We start from the raw sequence: 21441 nt of genomic DNA, 5'->3' as shown, positions 1-21441 counted from the left end.
AACGTAGTAATACTCGTCGTGATATATGATTGCGGAAATTACAGGAGGCGCATCTGGCCGTTTGCTAGGAAGTTTTTACTGATGGGGCATCTGTACAATTTTGTTTTCTGGGGGCAGGTTCCGGGTAGCTGTCTCCTTAGAGGGGTGCTGTGGGAAGGCAAAGACTTTGGCTAAGCCGGGGTGGGGGGCGGTTGTCATGCCCAAGTAAGCGTCTCCTCAAGTAAAAGGGGCTATTTGAATAAATGGTTTTGTGGGCAATTAAGTTTGAGAGACGTGGGAGGTGAAAGAGAGGTCAGTGTACTGTGTGGCTTTTCAGTTCGCTACTCCGAACCTCCAAGGAGCAGAGTGTTTTTTCAAAACTTCCTTGCCAGCTGAGCCCGCGTCCTCAGGGAGCAGCCCTGGAGGACTGGTGTTCCTTGGGAACTCACTTTGGGGAACGCCAGTCTGGCTTTCATTGATTTTTTTTTCCCTCCAATAAGGGGTTTGCTTGAAGGTGAGGGAGAGGAGCGCCCCTCGAATCGCTCTGACCGTCGGGGTGGCCGCTTGGGTCTTTCCTCGTGGGGAGGCGGGGAGCTGAGCGTAGCTTCTGACTGGTGATACGGATGCACCACTGCCCCTCGGGGATACACTTGGGGTCCCCGGCGAGCGGCTGCCGGGCACCCGCTAACGCCGCGTCCGTGTGACCGCAGGACCGGGCACATGCTCACGCACCAGAAGACCAAGCCGTTCGTGTGCGTCGAGCCGGGCTGCAGCAAGAGCTACTGCGACTACCGCTCCCTGCGCCGCCACTACGAGGTGCAGCACGGCCTGTGCATCCTGAAGGAGGCGCCCCCGGAGGAGGAGGCCTGCGGGGACTCCCCTCACGCCCATGAGGCCCCGCGCTCCCTGGCGCCCCCCGAAGCCCGGTCCCCCGGCTCCCTCTTGCCCAACCGAGACCTCCTGCGCTGCCTGGTGAGCAGCATCGTCCACCAGAAGATCCCCTCTCCCGTCCCGGCCGCTGCGGCGCCCTCCGACGGCGGGGAGGGGAGGAGCACGGCCTGTTCCCACGCACCCTCTTCTGGGCCCTCCTCCTGCACCCCAGCAGGCATCCCGGGGGCCCCCGCAAACCTGGGCACGGACGTTCCCGAGGAGCCTCGGCCCCCGCGGAAGGAGCCCGCCGCTGCCATGGTCACGGCCGTCCACTCGAGAGCCGTGGAGAACGGCGGCACCGACCCAGCCGAGTCCGAGCCGCCGGTGCTCCCCCTGCCGCCCACCCTGGAGGGCTGGCCCGAGGGCGGCCCCCTGCCTGCCTGCCTGCCTCTGTTCCGAGGCCAGACGGTCCCTGCCAGTTCCCAGCCAGCCAGCCACAACTTCCAGTGGCTCCGGAACCTGCCGGGATGCCCCAAGAGCAAAGGGAACAATGTGTTCATGGTCCACAAGCCCCCCTCAGTGCCGTCCCGGGAGGGCTGTGAGTCAGGCCCCGGGCCCAGCAACACTTCCCCTGCAGGGGAGCCCTCGCCCAGCTCGGGCACCACCAGTCTGGAGGACACGTTGCCCTTCCCTGCCACGCTCGTGAAGGCACCTGGGGAGGCCTCCGGTGACCCGAGATATGCCGGCGGGGAAGATGACCCCTGGGTTTCCAAGAAGAACAAGTTTGACTGCGACTCTTTCTCGTGGCAAACCCCTGGGGAGCCTGGCCTCCAGGATGCCCAGAAGCAGAGCGGGCCCCCGTCGGATGCCACACCACTCTTTCGGCAGCTCTTCCTGAAGTCCCAGGAGTCTCTGGTGAGCCACGAGCAGATGCAGGTGTTCCAGATGATCGCCAAGTCCCAGCGGATCTTCTCGCAGCTCCCTGGGCCCGAGGGCAAGCAGGCCACCCTGAAGCCACTGCCGGGGCCCTGGTCCCAGCAGCCCCCACCGCCGGCACCCCCTGTTGACTCTCTCCATGCTGGCCCCGGGAACCCGGAGCCAGAGGGGTCCCCAGCCTGCAGGAGGAAAATCACGCCAGCGTTCCCTAGAGAGGCCTCCCCAGCCAGCACCAGACGGGACTCGAAGGCAGGTCCAGAAGTGGCCACCGCTCCTCCGTCCCTCACAGCATCATCATTGGACCCTCCCGCGAATCCAGACATCTCTCTGGCCAAGCAGCTGAGATCCACAAAAGGGACCTTGGACCTGGGGGACATCTTTTCCCCAGGGGGCCCACGGCAGACCCAGTTAGGTGGGGAGGAGTCCCTCGGAGCCCAGCTCTCAGGGAAGCCGACCCAGGCGGAGAATGGCACAGCTTTGGGGGCCACAAAAGGTGAAAAGAGCCAGGCCTGCGCCCGGGGCGGAGGCTACAGGCTCTTCTCCGGCAACCCCAGGTCCCAGCGCTTCTCCGGCTTCCGAAAGGAGAAGGTGAAAATGGATATGTGCTGCACAGCCTCCCCGAGCCAGGTAGCCATGGCCTCCTTCTCATCGGCTGGGCCTCCGGCAGAGCCGCCCCAGGACTCCAAGTCCAAGCTGACCATATTCAACAGAATCCAGGTACCTGGGCCCTCCCTCCCGAGACCCGACACCTGCCCGTGCTCCAGGCCAGAGTCTTGTTTGTGACGTGCTCCCACATTTACTGGTTGGTCAGGCATTGTGTTTAATCTTGGGGTCCTCCGGGGCATGTTTAGAGAGGTGGAAAGGAAGGTTCACAGAGACTGTGGTTTCCCCCTGTCTCCCCCCTCCCGCAAAAGAGCTGAGAATGAGGTCTTTAGAACTGTCAGAGACACTTTCTCCCCGAAGCTTTTTCTGCTTGCTTGCTTTTTGCCTTCCACTTCCTTTTGGATCGGCCTCCTTAAATTCTTCAGAGGACATAAAGGTAGAGATCCTGTCCCTGTAAATATTTCTGCGTGCGATGCCGTGTCTCTCCTGGTGGGAGTCACAGTCCCAACGCCCACTGGCACCTGCGGAGCGGTAGTGGCTCTGTCCATGTGGGTGGCACTGGGTCTGGGCGCGGAGATGCTCTTCCTCACCACGGCCCAGGTCCAGCACCCTTCCTGTCACCCCACAGCTGCCTCTTTTCTAACAGCACATATCAGTTAATTCACCATTTTAAAGTGTACCTTCCAGTGGCGTTCAGTATATTCACAAGGTTGTGCGTCTGTTACCACTGTTGGCCAGAACATTTTCGTCACCCCAAAAAAGAAGCCCAGCACTCTTAGTTGTCGCCCCCAACCTCTCCGTCCCTCCCGGTTCCTGGCAACCATGCATCTACCTTCTGTGTCTATGGATTTGCCCCTTCTGGACATCTCATACGGCACGCGGCCCTCTGTGTCTGGCCTCTTACACTTAGTGTGTTTTCGAGGCTCGTCCACATTGTGGTATCTGTCCGAGCTTTGCTCCTTTTTATGGCTGAGTAATGCTCCACCGTGTGGCTGTGTCCTGTTTTGTTAATCTGTTCATCAGTTGACGGGCATTTGGGTTGTTCCCGCTTCTCAGCCAGAGTGAAGAGTGCTGCTGTGAATGTTCGCGTACAGGTTTCTGTGGACATAGGTTCCATTTCTCTTGGGAAGTACCGAAGCGTGGCATTCCTGGGTCACATGGCGACTCTGTGTTTAACCATCTGAGGGTCCGTCAGACTTTTCCAAAGCAGCCACACCATTTAACATCCCCACCCACAGTATAGGAGGGCTCCAGCTTCCCCGCATCCTCACAGACACTGCTCGCTCTCCAGGTTGATTAGCCCAGCCATCCTCGTGTGTGTGACGTGGTTTCTCATCACTGTGCTTTGATTGGCATTGCCCTGGTGGCTGACGCCGCTGAGCGTCTTTCCATGTGCATAGCGGCCATTTGTGAGTCCTCTTGGGTTAAATGTCTTTCAGATCCTTTGCCCATTTTTAAATTGGGTTATTGGACTTCTCGTCATTGAGCTGTATATGAGTTCTTTATGTATCATGAATACAAGTCCCTTGTCAGGTATGTGACTTGCGGTGATTTTCTCCCATGCCGGGGGTCGTCTTCTCACTCTCTGGCAGCACGGCCGTTCTAAGTTTTGATGAAGTCGAATTTGTCAGTTCTGTCCTTTCATTTCAGTGTCATCCAAGGCACCAGGGCCTCCTCCAAGGTCACGAGGAATTATGCCTGTGCTTTCTTCTCAGAGTCTTAGAGTTGTAGCTCTTGCATACCTCCTTTCCAGTATGTTGGCTCAGATGTATTTTCATCTTCAGGGTGGGAATATCTACCGGCTCCCCCATCCGCTGAAGGAGGAGAACGTGGCAGGTGGCTGGTAAGTTCAGAAGCCATACCCCGCCCGGCCCAGGGGAGCTCAGCCCCTCAGATTCCTCTGGTGGCTTCTCTGTGCTGGGCCTGGGTCACCGAGTTCTGGATGCTTCAGTCCTGAAGAGGTATGCACCTGGCCATGAAGAATTGGGGTGTCCTCTCTCCACTTCTTAGGGTTATCAGTGGATCAGACTTAAAAACAAACAAGCAAACAAAAACAAAGCGAAATTAGTGATGGGGACAGAGTCCCATTCTCCCGTTCTTCCCTCCTGCCATGTTTCCCCACAGTAACCAGCAAAATGGGGGCCCTGCAGACTGGGCAGAGCCAAGGAGCACTTATGTCTGCAAGAATTGCAGCCAGATGTTTTATACAGAGAAAGGGCTGAGCAGCCACATGTGTTTTCACAGCGACCAGTGGCCGTCACCTCGAGGGAAGCAGGAGCAGCAGGTGAAGGGGCGCGCACAGTGGGCTCTGTGCATTCAGGGTTTCTGGCAGGCTTTCGGGGAGTAGGCGAGTGGATGTCATTTATCTCAGGATGGAGATATCCCCCTGGGGGAAGGCTGGGCAGGGGGGCCAGGAGTCAGGGGCAGGGGGCAGGCCGGCAGCTCTTCCTGTCCTGCCCGCCAGTTAATCTTAAAGAGCCATCGATTTTCTGCATTTAGGTATTTGGCACAGAGTTTTGCAAGCCACTGAGACAAGTGCTGAGGCCAGAGGGGGATGGGCACAGTCCCCCAGGAGCTAAGAAGTCCTCCGACAACACGGCTGCAGCCCCTTCGGGGATCCCCGTGCCTGTAGCTCCAGGGAACCGACCCACTGGGAGCACCGCCAAGGTGGGTGCCGGTCAGGCCACTTCCTCCCTGCGGTTTCCCCTACCTGCTGGCGGAAGCCACGGGGAAACCCAGGCCAAACGTCAAAAAAATATCTGAGTCTCAGAGAGCATGTTCATTCAGTCATTAACATCCACTGAGCTTCCTTGGTGCCCCCCTGTGGTGGCAGCGCTGCGGACTCTGGTGACCGTGCCCCCTGGAGCTGCTGGTCCAGTAGAGTCAGTAGACCTGTCCCCAGACAGTGATGCCCCTGGGCGGGCTGGGTTGTGAGGGGCAGCAGAGGGAGCTCAGGACATCCGGAGGGGGCATCAGAGACTCAGCCTGAGGAGGTCAGGGGGTCTTCCTGGAGGAGGGGTGTGGCAGCTGAGACCTGGAGGAGAGGACGAGTAAGACTGGCAGAGAGGAGGGGATATTGCATGGAGGTGAGAGAGAACATTGAGAGTTCAAGTGACCAGTGTCTTCAGCCCGTGCTGGAGGATCCCGCCAGACAGGCCCGTGCCGGCCTCAGGGACCAGGCACACAGATGCCTTTGCTCGTCTCATAGGACCTGTTGCTGTTTTTCGTTTGGTCATGCTGTTGCACCGTTGGCCCCTACTCTCTAAGGGCCAGGCATTTGAAGAACTGACACTGGCCTCACCTGTTTCCAGGTTCCCCTGAGTCAAGGCCTCTCCTTGAGGGCACGGGGGCGTGGGAGGGCTCCAGCGGCTTAGTTAGGATCTGGGGTCTGGCTCAGGCGTGGGCCCCTGCTCGACTCCTTCTTCTGAGGGCCGCAGGCATGGGCATGCCAGTTTGCAGGTCATATGTCCCTCTGTCCCCAGAGTCTGTCCTCTTTTCCCACTCTCCTGCTCTCCTGAAGATTGAGCTGGGTGGCGGGTGGCCTCAAGTGATCCCTGCGGTTCTGCACTCTCTTCTTCCCCAGGGACAAGACAAAGATGGGGAGGAAAGAGACAGCAAGGAGAGCAGCCAGCACAGGAAGCGGAAGAAGCGCCCCCAGCCCAAGGCGTTGTTCTCACCTCCTCCACCCTCTTCATGTGGGGAGCTGGGTCTGGGAGGCTGCCACCAGAGCTGTCTGCGCTCTCCGGTGTTCCTGGTGGACCGCCTGCTCAAGGGATTGTTCCAGTGCTCCCCTTACACGCCGCCCCCGATGCTCAGCCCCATCCGGGAGGGCTCGGGGCTGTACTTCAACACCCTCTGTTCCACCTCTGCTCACGCCGGTCCCGACAAACTCATCAGCAACATGCTTGGTGAGTGACATGGGCAGCACAGTCTCTGCTCCGCATGTGGCGGGCCTGCCGGGGGCCAGATCCACTGCCCTGTGAGTCCCACTGCAGTTCGGAGCATCCCAGCACCACCTGGGACCAGCAGCCTTCTAGGTGCTTAGAATTTTACAGCCAGAAAGAAATGCAGAGACCGTTCAGCCTGACCCCCTTCTGCCTGCCCTTTGAGTAATTTTTAACAGTTTTGCCCGAGTGTAATTCATAAACCATATGAATCACCCAAAGTATACAGTATTTCTTGGTATGTTCACAGGGTTGTGTGCCCATCGCAGCACCTAACTTTAGGGCATTTTTGTCACCCCCAGTAGAAGCAACGTATCCAGGCAGTCACACACACCCCCTTTTGCCCCCATCTCCCCAGCCCCGAGCAACCTCTAATTACTTTTTTCTCTCTGTGGATCTGCCCGTTCTGGACATTTCGTATAATTGGACTCATACGGTGGGTGACGTTTTGTGTTTAGTTTATTCACTTAGCGCCCATGTTCATCCATGTGATAGTACGTGCCGGAGCTTCATGCCTCTTTATGGCCCAGTAATATCCCGTGGTCTGCACACAGCACGTTTTATGTATCCGTTCGTCTGTTCACGGGCCTTTGGGTCGTTTCTGTCTTTGGCTGCTGTGAGTAATGCAGCTCGTGAACGTCCACGTACGGGTTTTCGTTGGACAGATGTTTTCATTTCTCTCACATATATTCCCAGGAGTGTAATTGCTGGGTCATAGGGTAGCTCTGTGTTTAACCACTCAAGGAGCTACCAGACCGTCTTCCAAAATGACTGACCCATTTTAAATTCCCGCCAGCGTCGTATGAAAGTTCCAGCTTCTCTGCGTCCTTGTCAACACCCGTGACCTTTCTTCTTATGTAACCATCCTCGTACGTGCAGTGGTTTCGATCTGAGACTGAGCATCTCTCTGTGTGCTTACTGTCCCTTTGTAATCTTTTCAGATCCTTTGCCCATTTTTTTTTTAAAGATTTTATTTATTTGACAGAGAGAGACAGGCAGCGAGAGAGGGAACACAAGCAGGGGGAGTGGGAGAGGAAGAAGCAGGCTCATAGCAGAAGAGCCTGATGTGGGGCTCGATCCCAGATCGCCGGGATCACGCCCTGAGCCGAAGGCAGACGCTTAACCGCTGTGCCACCCAGGCGCCCCCTTTGCCCATTTTTTAAATTGAGTTATCTTTTTTTACTCAGTTTCTTATATATTCTGAAATTAAGCCCTTTATCAGATAAACAGTTTGCACATTCTCTCCCAATTTGGGCATGGTCTTTTCATTTTATTTGTGGTCTTGTTTGCAAGACTAAAGTTTTTAATTTTGATGAAGTTCAATTCATTTTTTGTCACTTGTGCTTTGGGTGTTGTATCTAAGGTTTTGTTTGAGCAAAGGTCACGAAGATTTACTTCTGTGTTTTCTTGTAAGATTTGTATCATTTTAAGTATTAAATTCACGTCTGATCCATTTTAACTTTTATATATTGTGTAAGGTGGGCGTCCAAATTCATTCTTTTGCATGGGGATATCCATTGTTCCAGCACCGTTTATCGAAAACACTGTTCCTTCCCTCTTGAACTGGCTTGAGCTGGCACCCTGTGGAAAGCCAATTGACCATAAATGATTTGAGATTTTTCTTCTTTTTTAATACAGACAGTTAGAGCTATAAGTTTCTCTCAGAGCACCGCTTTACCTGCATTTCACAAGTTTCAATATGTTGTATTTTTATTTTCATTTATTTCAAAGTGTGTTCTGATTTTTTTTTTAAGATTTTATTTATTTGAGAGAGAGAGTGAGTGAGTGAGCACGAGTGGGGTGGGGAGGAGCAGAGGGAGAGAGAAAAGCAGACTCACCGCCGAGCAGGGAGCCTGATTTGGGGTTCGATCCCACAGCCCTGAGATCATGACCTGAGCTGAAGGCAGACACTCAACCGACTGAGCCAGCCAGGCGTCCCTGATTTCTTTTTTGATACAGTGATTATTTAAGAGTGTGTCGTTAAATTTCCACCTATTTGTGAATTTTCCAAATTGCCTTTTTAAAAAATCGATTTTTAATTTAATTCTGTTGTGGTCAGAGAACATACTTTGTATTAGTTCAGTGCTTTTACATTTTTTGAAGCATTTTTGTGGGCTAGCACATATTCTGTCCTGGAGAATGTCCCATGTGTACTTGAAGAATGTAGTCTCCTGATGGTGGACGGAATACACTGTATTTGTCAGCGACGAGTAGTTAGTTCAAGTATTCTACTTCCTGTTGATCTTCTGCCTAGCTGTCCTATGCATTACTGAAAGTATTTAAATTTCCCACTATTATTTTTTTAAAGATTTATTTATGTGAGAGAGCACGTGCATGCATGGGGGGGAGGGGCAGAAGGAGAGGGAGAGAGAGTCCCAAGCACACTCCACACCGAGCATGGAGGCCACCTCAAGGCTCGATCTCACAAGCTCGAGATTGCCACCTGAGCCGAAACCAAGAGTCATTCGCTCAACTGACAGTGCCACCCAAGCATCCCTCCAACTATTATTTTTTAATCGTTCATTTTATCCTTCTATTCTGTCAGTTGTTATGGACTCTCTTTTTAGGTACATTATGTTTACATAATTGCCATATTTTCCTGATGGCTTGACTTTTTTCCATTATGGTATCATTTATCATTATTACAATAATTTTGTCATTTTCTTGAATAATATTTTTTAAAAGATTTTATTTATTTATTTGAGAGAGAGAGAGGCAGCGAGAGAGGGAACACAAGCAGGGGGAGTGTGAGAGGGAGAAGCAGACTTCCCTCTGAGCAGGGAGCCCAATGTGGGGCTCGGTCCCGGAACGCTGGGATCATGACCTGAGCCGAAGGCAGACACTTAACGACTGAGCCACCCAGGCGCGCCTCGAGTAATATTTTTTGTCTTACAGTCTAATTTGCAGGGACACCTGGGTGGCTCAGTCGGTAAGCATCTGACTCTTGATTTCAGCTCAGGTCATGATCTCAGGGTCATAAGATCACCCTGCGTTGGGTTCCACACTCAGCAAGGAGTCTGCTGGAGATTCTCTCTCTCCCTCTCCCCCTCCCCCCACTCTCTTTCTCTCTCTCTCAAAAAATCTTAAAAAAAAAAAGTCTGATCTGCCGGACATTAGTAGAGCCGTTCCATCTCTTTTATGGTTTTTTGCTTGGTATAGTTTTTCCTCTTCTTTTACTTTCAGCCTGTTTGAAAATAAAGCGAGTCCCCTACACACAGCATCGGTTGGGTCATATTTTCGTATCCGGTCTGACAAACTGCCTTTTGATTGGTTTGCCTACGCCTTCTCTTTTAATGTCCCAGGGGTACAGTTGGGTTTATAGCTTTCATTTTGCTTTTTATCTTCTATATGTCTCGTGTCATTTTCTCCTTCTGTTCCTCCTTTTCTGCTTTCTTTTGTATGCAGTGAATATTTTCTTGTACAACACGCCCCTTCCTTTAATTAATGTTTCACTTTTTCTTAGTCACTTCTTAGGAGTTGCTCTAGGACTTAAAACATACATCTTAATTTATCAGAGTGTGTTCAGTTGTGTATCAACTTAATAAAATATAGGAACATTTCAATCTAATTCTGTCCCTTCTAACCCCTTTGCTATGGTTGTTATAAATATGTATATAACAATGTATAGTATGTATGCACATAGGTATTAGAAACCCAGAAACACAGGGGCGCCTGGGTGGCACAGCGGTTAAGCGTCTGCCTTCGGCTCAGGGCGTGATCCCGGCGTTGTGGGATCGAGTCCCACATTGGGCACCTCTGCTATGGGCCTGCTTCTTCCTCTCCCACTCCCCCTGCTTGTGTTCCCTCTCTCGCTGGCTGTCTCTCTCTCTGTCAGATAAATAAATAAACTCTTAAAAAAAAAAAAAGAAACCCAGAAACACACATAGTTATTATTTTATGTAATTTGATGTTAGATGAAAAAAGAGAATAAAGGAAAATAGGCATTATTTATAGAGTTTGTTATATTACCCTTCTCATTTACCATTACTGATAACTTCATTTATTCCCGTGGATTCAGGTTCTTGTCTGGGGTAGTATTTCTTTACACCAGTGCAGCTGCTTTGTGGTAATATTGCCACATAGAACGTATTTCTATATTTTATAGGCCCACAATACATAGTTTTCTGCAATTACTTTTTGAGTCCGTTAGAAGAAATATGTGATTATAATTTTGTAATTACCCATATAATGACCTTTCCCAGCACCCTTTGTTTGTTTGTTTTGATTCACATTACTATCTGGTGTCATTTGCTTTCAGTCTAAAGAACTTTCTTAGGTGTCTGTGATCAGTATGGAGATACAAGCTACATAAAACTTATCCCTTTAAAGCATGTAATACGGTGGGTTTTATTACATTCACAGAACTGTGCAACCATTGCTACCATCAAGTTTCGGACATTGTTCTCACCCCCAAAAGAAGCCCCACACTCATTCGCAGCCACTCCTGTCCCTGCCCCCACCCCCAGCCCTGGGTAACCTCTAGTTTACTCTCTGTCTCTGTAGTAATATTAGGCTAATCTGGACATTCCATGGACATGGAATCCTGCAGTATGTGGTCTTTTGTGACCGTCTCCTGCACGATGTGTTCAGGTTTCATCTATGTTGCAGTATGTGTCGGTATTCCTTTCCTTTTTATGACTGAATGATACTCCTCCTTCGCTTTCTCTTTTTTCTAAGATTTATTTATTTTAGAGAGAGAGAGAGTGGGGGGGGAGGCAAAGGGAGAGGGAGAGAGAGAATCTCAAGCAGACGCCCCACTGAACATGGAGCCCAACACAGGGCTCGATCTCACGACCCCAAGATCATGACCGGAGCTGAATCCAAGAGTTGGACACTTAACTGACTGAGCCACCCAGGCACCCCTTCACCTTTACTCTTTCTTACAAGACAGACCTAATAGCAACAAATCTCAATTTTTATTTATCTGAGAACGACTTTATTTCACAGTTATTTTCGAAAAGTGATTTGCTGGATATGATTCCTGGTTGACAGTTTTTTACTTTCAGCAACCTGATTATGTTATCCTTTTGCCTTCTGACCTCCATTGTTTCTGACGAGGAGTCAGCTGCTGATCTTACTGGGGTGCTCTTGCATGAAACAAGTTGTTTTTCTCTTTTTACTTTCAAGATCTTTATATTTGGCTTTCACCATTTTGCCTATGACAGATGTGTCTAGATGTAGAGCTCTTTGTGTTTATTCTATTTGGAGTTTATAGAGTTTCCTGCATTATATATTGTTGTGTGTGTGTGTGTGTGTTTACCAAACTGGGGAAGATTTCAGCTGTTGTATCAATGCCATAATACTTTACGTGTTTTTTCGTCCCTTCCTTCTCCTTTTCTGGAACTCTCATTACAAGCATTTTGCTGCACTTAATGATGTGCTGCATTTCTCTGACGCTCACTCCATTTTTCTCCACTGTTTTTTCTCTCTCTTCTTCAGATTACATAATCCCCATTGATCTATCTTCAGATTTGCTGCTCATTCGTCCTGCCGGCTAAAATCTGCGGTTGAGCCTCATCTTGGTTATTGTGCTTTTCTTCTGAAGATTTATTTCTTTGGGGGGAGGAGGGGCAGAGGGAGAGAGAAAATCTCAAGCAGACTCGCCACTGAGCACAGAGCCCCATGCGGGGCTCGATCTCATGACCTTGAGATCACAACCTGAGCAGAAATCAAGAGTCAGACACTTAACTGACTGAGCCACCCTGGCGCCCTGGTTATTGTACTTTTTGTAACCCCAGAATTTCCATTTGGTTCTTTTTAAAAATATTTTCTGTCTCTTGATGGTGTTCTCTCCTTGATAAGAAATGTTCATCATACCTCCCTTTAATTCTTCAAGCATGGATGCTGCGGGGAGAGGGAGTCTGGCCCCTTCGATGTACCTGCCTAGAGTTGGGCACTCCAGCTAGAGTTTCTGTTACATGGAGCGGGGGGTTGGGTGGGTAAGGGATGAGCAGAGGCCCCAGACTCTCACTGTTCTTACCACTATTTGGTCATTTTCTTGAATGAGTATTTCCTAAAATGCTGTATGCCTTTAGGACACCTTCCAGAGACTTTAGCTTACTATTTTTATTTTTTTATTTTTTTTATTTTTTTTTTTAAAGATTTTATTTATTTATTCGACAGAGATAGAGACAGCCAGCGAGAGAGGGAACACAAGCAGGGGGAGTGGGAGAGAAAGAAGCAGGCTCATAGCGGAAGAGCCTGATGTGGGGCTCGATCCCGCAACGCCGGGATCACGCCCTGAGCCGAAGGCAGACGCTTAACCGCTGTGCCACCCAGGCGCCCCTTAGCTTACTATTTTTAAAAATAGTTTTTATCCATTAATTTGTTGTCTTGCTGAGTTCCTTACTCTGTTTTTCAGAAGTCCAGTCCCCCTTCCGTGCAATCTTTTTTAAAATTGTGTGTTATCAGGCCGCCTGGGCGGCACAGTCAGTTGAGTGACCACCTCTTGGTGTCAGCTCAGGTCACGATTTCAGGGTTGGGAGATCAGGCCCCGCGTCGGGCTCCACACTCAGCACCAAGTCTGCTTAGGTTACTCTCTCCCTCTCCATTTGCCCCTCTCCCCTGCCTCTCTCTTTCAAATAAATACATAAATAAATAAGTAAATCTTTTTTAAAAATTGTGTTTTATCGTGATACGAAGTTGATATGGGTCCCCGTTAAATGAGCAAGTACACAGTACATTATCGTTGGTTGTGGGGACCATGTACAGAGGAGCTCTGGAGCTTACTCCTCTGGCATAACTGACGCTCTGTGCTCGTGGATTAGTAAATGCCCACTTCCCACTCCCTCAGCCCCGACAGCCACCATTCCACTTTTGATTATGTGAATTAGACGATTCTTTAAAGATTTTTATTTATTTTGAGAGAGCATGAGCATGCGTGTGGGTAGGGGGAAGGGGTGGAGAGAGAAGGAGAAGGAGAGAATCTCCAGCAGGCCCTGTGCCGAGTGCAGAGCCTGATGTGGGGCTCGATCCCAGGACCCCAAGATCATGACCTAAGCCAAAACCAAGAGTCAGACACTCAACGAACTGAGCCACCCATGCGCCCCTGAATTGGACTATTCTAGATACTTACGTAAGTGGAGTCATGCAGTTTTTCCTTCTCTGTGACTGGCTTGTTCCACTTAACATAATGTTCTCAAGGTTTATTCATGTTGTTGCATATTGAAGGTTCCTTTAAAAAAAAAAAAAGGTTGACTAGTATTCCATTGTATGTAAATACCACATTTTCCTTACCCACTCCTCTGACGGACATTAGATTGTTTCCACTTGGCTGTTGTGAATAGTGCTGAATAAACATGGCAGTGCAGATATCACTGAGATACTGATTTCAGTTCTTTTGGATAAATACCCAGAAGCAGGGGACACCTGGGTGGCTCAGTCCGTTGAGCGTCTGCCTTCAGCTCAGGTCATGATCCCAGGGTCCTGGGATCGAGCCCCGTGTCAGGCTCCCCTCTGAGCGGGGAGCCTGCTTCTCCCTCTCCCTCTCCCATTCTTCCTGGCTTATGCTCTCTGACTCTCTCTATCTCTGTCAAATAAATAAAATCTTTAAAAAAAAAATACCCGGAAGTGGGATCGCTGGATCTTATGGTAGTTCTACTTTGAATTTTTTGAGGAATCTCCCTCCCACACTGTCTTAAAGAGCCTGCTTTTAGCTACTCTGCAAAGGCAGGCAGAAGGGACCCCCGAACACTTATGGTCAGTCTTCTGGAGACTTTCTGTTGCTGTTGTATGTTTTCTAGATCAAGTGGATGGCTCTTTTGGTATTTGCATGATAAAGGATGACACCAAGATCAGCATTGAACCGTGAGTTGGAACAGACTTAGCACCTGAGGGTGGGTCCTTCCAAAGTGGGGGTGCTTTTACCCTCCTTGCGGGCCAGTTTTTCCCAAGGGCTCCTTCATCATAGGGGATCAGGTCTAGCCACAGAGCCTCCCTAAGAGGAAAGTGGTGCACTTCTGTGGGTATATGTGGGAAGCTCCCCCAATATTCTCTCTGTCCAGATATACGATAGTTGGAGCCAGGGGGACAGAATGCCCAGGAGCCTGGGGTTCTAGGTAGAATTGGCGATGGTACCATACAAGACTTTTGAGTGTCCATGGAGTGTAGCTAGATAGATCCGGCCACGGGTGTAGAAGCATGCCAGCTATCAGCGTATACGTCCCCTATCTTACACCCAAAGAAACACCAGAGGCCAGAGATATGGCAATAAGGAAAATCAGAGGAAGGAAGGAAGTACCCCCTCGAGAGGTTTCTGGAATACCCGCACATATCTGTCAGGGATGATGGACGTTTAACACGTCTGGCAGATGGCAGAGGGCTTGCACCGGGCAGGGCTGTGGCGCGAGAGCAGGGCACACCGCCCGTCTCTGTTTCAGTTCCCATCTTAGTCACGTGTGTATGTCTCGCATGTCTGTGTACGCGGCCTCATTTCAGACACATCAACATAGGAAGCCGGTTTCAGGCTGAGATCCCAGAGCTCCAGGAGAGATCGCTGGCTGGAGTTGATGAGCACGTAGCTTCTCTGGTCTGGAAGCCGTGGGGAGATGTGATGACCAACCCAGAAACGCAGGACAGAGGTGGCTGAGACTTTGGGGCCAAATTCCCGAGGGCCCTGCCCCCACCCCCCTCGTCTGAGGACTTCTCCTCCCAGGTCTCCCCTCGGCCAAGAAGTAGTACCCCGGGGTGAGGGGGTGGGGAAGGCTCGCCCTTGGTGCTGTGTGTCTTCCCTAGAGTGGCAGTCTCCTGCCCCCAGCTCCCTTCTCACGCAGGTCTGGCCAGGCCATTCACACCAAGTGCCGGGAGCAGGGTTTGTGCCCTTCCTCCTTGTCTCTCCCTTCCCTCATCCTGCTTTCAGCTGAGCCCTGAGGGGTCGGTGACAAGGAGCCCCCCTCTCTGTGCTGTCAGGGAAGTGTCCTCCCTGGCACTTGCTGACTCCTTGTGTCTCCTGTCTCTCCCTCTGCTGGGACCACTTGCCTTGCCGGGGAAACAGTGACTGAGCTCTGCAACGTGGCCTGCTCCAGCGTGATGCCGGGAGGGGGCACCAACCTGGAGCTCGCTCTGCACTGCCTGCACGAAGCCCAGGGCAACATTCAGGTGACGTGGAGGCAGGGGCAGGGCGAGCGGGCGTCTGGGGAAGCCCCTGGGGCCGGGAGCGGCAGGTGCATGCCATGAAAAGTGAAGGCAGGCCACCGTCCTGCTTCCCAGGGGCTTTGGGATTGGTGAGCTGCAGGCGTGCGCTCAGTGAATCAGCTGTCTGTGTGGTGCAACAGCCGTGCGCGGGTTCCTCCGAGACATCTCCGGGCACTGGGGAGCTGGCGCCCAGTAGACCCATCTCAGGTCCTGTGCTGATCAGGTTTACTTATGGAGCTTTCTCTCTTTGATTAAAAACCCGTGCGTGAAAACCTCTGATGGAATAGAATTGCCTCTGTCTCCTCTAAGGACCCTGCTCACATTCTTGAGTAGCGGGAGAGGAAAAGTGCGTCACGCAAGGTCGGTCCCCGAGAGTCAGTGCCACGGTCAGGCTTTTTCTTGAGCTGAGAGGCAGCGGCAGGCACATAGTAGGTGCTCGGCAGAGAGATCAACCCGTCTCTGTGGGTTCGGCTGGGTGCTTGTAATGTTGTGGCGCTGGGGCGGGGCCGGGGCCAGCTTGGGGGCCCCGTCTTGGCTTCGTGCTCTGCTGCGGCCGTCTTGAAATTCTTCGTAAGTTTTGAATGAGGGCCCAGGTTTTCATTTTGCACCAGGTCCCACAAATCCCATGGCGGGACCTGACCGGGGAGCAGGACAAAACCCCTCTCTTGTGGGCTGACGTTTTAGAAGAGTCAAACAGGAGATACGTTTTAGAAGATTGCTGGAGAGTTAACGCTATGAAGGAAATGTAAGGGGCCAGCGCGCAGGGGCAGTGCTAGTCCAGATGCTGGTCCTTGACAGCCAGGAGCTCACAGCAGATTAAACCCACACAGTCTACTGCATCAGGAGCACTTTGCCGTGAGGAATCGACGTCCGCGGCGCTCAGCGGTCCGCTTAGTGATATAGTCCACGTGGCCACAAGTGGTTTACAGGGGGTGGCTGGTCTGTGGACCAACCCCATTCTGAGTAGTGGGGCAAGGGAAGGCCTTAGGGAAGCTGGAGGTGTCTTTGGAAGGAAGCAAGTAGCCTGCGACTCCTCTTGTTCCAGACCGCCCTGGAGACCCTCTTACTCCGAGGACCCCAGAAGCCGCAGACTCACCCACTGGCCGACTACCGCTACACAGGTGACCGGGCAAGGCTGTGGGTGTGGCGTTTGCGTGGCTGAGACCTTGTGAACAGTCAGTCCCAACAGCAAGCTTTGCCTGCGCCTTTTGGGAGTTCTCTTGGGGCCTTCGCCTGCCTTTCCAGAAAGGCCTCTCCTCTCTGGCGGGGACTCTGTGGTCATGTTTCCTTCTAGTTGCATCCTACCTTCCCCCTTTCTGGTGGTTCCCTCATGGGCTGTGCCCAGCCAGGAAGGGGATGCCCCTGGCCGGGGAGAGGGGGAGGCGGGCTGAGCTTCGGTGGGCAGGCCCACCCTGGTTCAGGCAGTCTGGGGCCCTCCCCCAGCCTCGGCTGGTCTCTCCACCAGGGCAAGCCTCCATGGCTGCCTCCGTCAAGTGCAGGTCAATGGTGCCTACCTGCTAAGGTTTTTGTGAGGGTTGTGGGAGATACAGCAAGTGAGCAGCTTAGCAGAACATTGGACACATAGTGCTGCTTAGTGATGGCTGCTTCAAAAAGGAGGGTGGTCGGCACGCCAGCCCTGTCCTTCCCCCTGCTCGGCTCTTTCTCTCATAGGTTCGGACATCTGGACCCCCTTGGAGAAGAGGCTTTTTAAGAAGGCATTCTGTGCCCACAAGAAGGACTTTTACTTGATACACAAGACGGTAAGGTGAATGTGGGAGCGCTCGTGCAGACAGGGCCTCGCCTCACACAGCTGAGCCGAGCTAGAGCGAGGTGCTGGGAGCACCTCCAAACACTGGCGAGGTGCAGCAACGCTTAGGGCTCGAATGGATGAACGCTCCCATTCTCTGCTTGAGAAATGCTCCGGGGAGGCCCTCCTGGCAGCTAACGTCTGCCTGCTCGCTCGTGCGCCTCAGGCATCGCGCAGCCCTTACACGTCTCACACACGCCCGTGCGCGCGCTTAGGAAAGGCTGAGACCCTACTACACTGAATGTCCTGGTGGTTTTTCGTTCTTTTGTTAACCTGATGTACACAGAGCTGCACGTAATCAAAGTGCAACATTTGATGTTTCCGTGTACTTACACACCTGCGAGACCATCACCACGGTCAGGATCACAAACACATGCGTCACCCCGCACACGTTTCCCCCTGCACCTCGGTCCTCTTTCCTGCCAGCCCGGTTCCTAGTCAACTCCTTGTCTCCTTTCTGTCACTGTAAATTAGTTTGCATTTTCCAGAGTTTTCTGTGAGCGGAATCCTCACACGACACGTGCTCTGCTTTGCCCAGCCCCTTACACCCTCGCACTCAGCATCGGGGAGATCCATCCGAGTCTTTGAGTACCAGCCGCTCGCCCCTTCTCACTGCCGGGGAAGATTTCATTGCGTGGGTGTACTACCGTCTGTTTCATCATTCTGCTCTTGCCACCTGGCTGGTTTCCAGATATCGGCAATTATAGATAAAGCCGCGTGAACACTCGATCGCGTACAAGGCTCTCATGGGCCGGCCCTGTTTTTCCGCGGGGCAGATACCTAGCAGGGAATGAGTACATCACACGGTGAGTGTCATGTTTCACTTTGAGGAAACTGCCAAATGGGTATCCAGGTCGGTGGAAACACTTCATGTAACCACAGGCCTTGCTCGAGAGTTCCAGGGGCTCCGCGCCCTCCCCAGCACGCCCCACTGAGATCGGGCCTCTTTTCGCCCCGTTCTGAGCACGCAGCATTCTCTCCCTGCGCTTCCCCAAAGCCCGACGATGCTAAACATCTTTTCATGCGCTTGTCACTGTCGTCGTGCCTCATGTAGTGAGGTGTCTGCTCACAATCTTTTGCCTATGTTTTTTTGGGGGTGTTTGTGTTTTTATTAAACTGTGGGAATTCTTTATTTGTTCCGAACACAAGCTCTCCATCCAGATACCTGCTTTGCAGATATTTGCTCCCAGTCTCTGGTGTCTCAGTCTCGGTTCAACAGCGTCTTTTGAGGAAAAGTTTTAGACTTTGAGTAAGCTCAGTTTATTAATTTTTCTCTTATGGACCATGCTTCCGGTGGCGTCTCTAAGAAACCTTTGCCTAACCCAAAGTCATCAAGATTTTTCCCCTATGTTTTCTATTTTGTAAAGATTTTTATTTATTTATTTATTTGAGAGAGAGAGTAAGCAAGCAAAAGAGAGAGAGAGCACGAGCAGGGGGAGAGGGAGACGCAAACTCCCTGCTGAGCTGAGAGCCAGATTCGGGGCTCAATCCCAGGCCCCTGGGATCATGAACTGAGCTGAAGGCTGACGCTTAACCAACTGAGCCACCCAGGCGCCCCCCCACCACTATGTTTTTTTCTAGAAGTTTTATGGTTTTCCATTTTCCATTTAGGTTTATGACCCATTCTGGGTTGATACGCAGTGCAAGGTATGGATTGGAGTTTGTTTTCCGTGTATGCATGTTAACCACTCCAGTACCTTTTGTTGAAAAGACTATATTTTCTCCACTTAGTGGCCTTTGTACCTTGGTCAAATATCAGTTGGCCATATATGTATGTGTTTATTTCTGGACTGTCCATTTTGTTCGATTGATCTATTTGTCATTAAGCTGTTAGCATGCTTGTTATTACTGTTGCTTTGTAATAAGTCATGAAATCGGAAAACATTAGTTCTTCAACTCTGTTATTCTTTTTCAAAGTGTTTTCTATCCTAGGTCCTTTGCATTTCCATGTGAATTTTATTTTATTTTATTTTATTTGTTTATTTTTTAAAGATTTTATTTATTTATTTGACAGAGAGAGAGACAGCCAGCGAGAGAGGGAACACAGGCAGGGGGAGTGGGAGAGGAAGAAGCAGGCTCCCAGCGGAGAAGCCTGATGTGGGGCTCGATCCCATAACGCCGGGATCACGCCCTGAGCCGAAGGCAGACGCTTAACGACTGTGCCACCCAGGCGCCCCCCATGTGAATTTTAGTATTAGCTTGTCAATTTCTTTAAAAAATTTTTTGATAGGATCTTGTTTGGTGCGGCATTGACTCTCTAGGTCAATTGCAGAGAATTGGTATCTTAACAGTATTTAGTCTTCTGACCAATGAACAAAGTATATCTATTTACTTAAGTCTTTAATTCCTCTCCACGGTGTTTTGAAGGTTAGTGGGTAGGTATTGCACATCTGTCATCCAATTTATTCCTAAGTCATTCTGATTTTATGCTGTCATGGAAGGTTCTTTTAAATTCTGGTTTCCAGTGGTTTCTTGCTAGTATACGTTGAAATAAAATTGAAATAATATTGATCTTGTGTTCTGCAGTCTTGCTGGACTCACTTCTTAGTTTTCATAGCTTTTTTTGTAGATTCTGTTGGATTTCCTACATAGGTAATCATATCATCTGCAAATAAAGACAGTTTTATTTCTTCCCAAACTGGATGCCTTTCATTTTTCGTTTCCTCCCTGCACTCTAGAACCTCCAGCACCTTGCTGAGTAGAAATGGTGAGAGCAGACCTTCTGGACTTGTTCATGACCTAGAGGGAAACCAGCCCCTGTTTTCCCTCTTAAGTATGACACTAGCTGTGGGGTCCTTGCAGATGTTCCTTATCAGGTTGAAGAAGTTCCTTTTACTCTCAGTTTGCTGAGAGTTTGTATCAGTAAATGATATGGGGTCGTAGCAACAGTGCTTTTTCTGCGTCTGCCGAGACGCTCCTATGGTTATTCTTTTTTATTTTAGTATGATCAGTTACATTGATTTTTGATTGCGAAATCGACCTCACATTTCTGGGATGAGCTCCACTTGGTCCTGATATCTTTCCTTTATATGTATATTGGTGGATTCTATTTATTAAAACTTGGTTGATATGGCCCTTTCTTCTTCCCTAATATAGGTATTTAGTGCTATAAATTTTCCTCAGAGTACTGCTTTGATACATTTTGGTATGTTGGGTTTTCATTTTTATTCAGTTCAAAATACGTTTTCACTTTCCTTTTTTTTTTTTTTTTTAAAGATTTTATTTATTTATGTGACAGAGAGACAGCCAGCGAGAGAGGGAACACAAGCAGGGGGAGTGGGAGAGGGAGAAGCAGGCTCCCAGCAGAGGAGCCTGACGTGGGGCTCGATCCCACAACGCCAGGATCACGCCCTGAGCCAAAGGCAGACAGACGCTTAACCGCTGTGCCACCCAGGCGCCCTTCACTTTCCTTTTGATTTCCTTTTTGACCTTCGAGTTACTTAGAAGTGTGTCATTTAGTGTCCAGATATTTTAGGCTTTTCCAGAGTTTTTCTTTTCTTTTTTTTTTTTTTTTTTTAAGACTAAACCTCAAGTTTAATTTGCTCTTCACTTGGAAAGGGGTGGAGGGGCATAGCCAGGAAGAATACCCAGTAACGTTTATTGAGTACTTATTATTTGCTAAGTGAGTTATAGTCACTTCACATGTTACATGCAACGATCATATGAGATAGATACTTTTCCTTTCATTTCCTCATTTCAAAGATCAGGAAAGTAAGGTCCAGAGATTAAGTTAATAGCTCAAGGACACACACCTGGCATTTTAACCTTAGGCAGTCTGATGCTAGGGCTTTAACCATTAACACTGTTATTTTCTGGACAGAAACATAAGGAAGCACTAAGGCCCTCTTTATGTTCTGAAAGAGAAAACATTTTCCTGGAGACACACAAATGCTGCCTTTGCCTCCTGATGCTGGGTTAACGTGCATTGTTGGAAACACCACACAACTCAGGCGTTCTAGTGAATTTATTTTTTTTTTTTTAGTTTTTTTTTTAATGATTTTTTTATTATTATTATTATTATATTATGTTAGTCACCATACAGTACATCCCCGGTTTCCGATGTAAGGCTCGATGATTCATTAGTTGTGTATAACACCCAGTGCACCATGCAATACGTGCCCTCCTTACTACCCATCACCAGCCTATCCCATTCCCCCATCCCCCTCCCCT

General features: G+C 50.2%; 1 protein-coding gene across 1 annotated transcript in view; it reads left to right on the top strand.

Annotated features, from left to right (window-relative positions):
* The window catches only part of ZNF541 (zinc finger protein 541), a 37010-nt gene that overhangs the window by 4371 nt on the left and 11198 nt on the right, over positions 1–21441 (top strand). Inside the window, exons 3-12 of the mRNA XM_040634226.1 lie at positions 690–2502; positions 4173–4231; positions 4513–4672; positions 4888–5055; positions 5972–6296; positions 14075–14138; positions 14769–14911; positions 15325–15428; positions 16510–16585; positions 17136–17224. Of these exons, the coding sequence (XP_040490160.1) occupies positions 690–2502; positions 4173–4231; positions 4513–4672; positions 4888–5055; positions 5972–6296; positions 14075–14138; positions 14769–14911; positions 15325–15428; positions 16510–16585; positions 17136–17224 (3001 nt within the window). The remainder of the gene's footprint in view (positions 1–689; positions 2503–4172; positions 4232–4512; positions 4673–4887; positions 5056–5971; positions 6297–14074; positions 14139–14768; positions 14912–15324; positions 15429–16509; positions 16586–17135; positions 17225–21441) is intronic.

The sequence above is a fragment of the Ursus maritimus genome, unplaced genomic scaffold (assembly GCF_017311325.1).
Source record: "Ursus maritimus isolate PB19 unplaced genomic scaffold, ASM1731132v1 scaffold_19, whole genome shotgun sequence".
Taxonomy (NCBI): Eukaryota; Metazoa; Chordata; class Mammalia; order Carnivora; family Ursidae; genus Ursus; species Ursus maritimus.
Note: the sequence above shows the minus strand (reverse complement) of the source record. Positions and strands in the feature narration are given on the sequence as shown.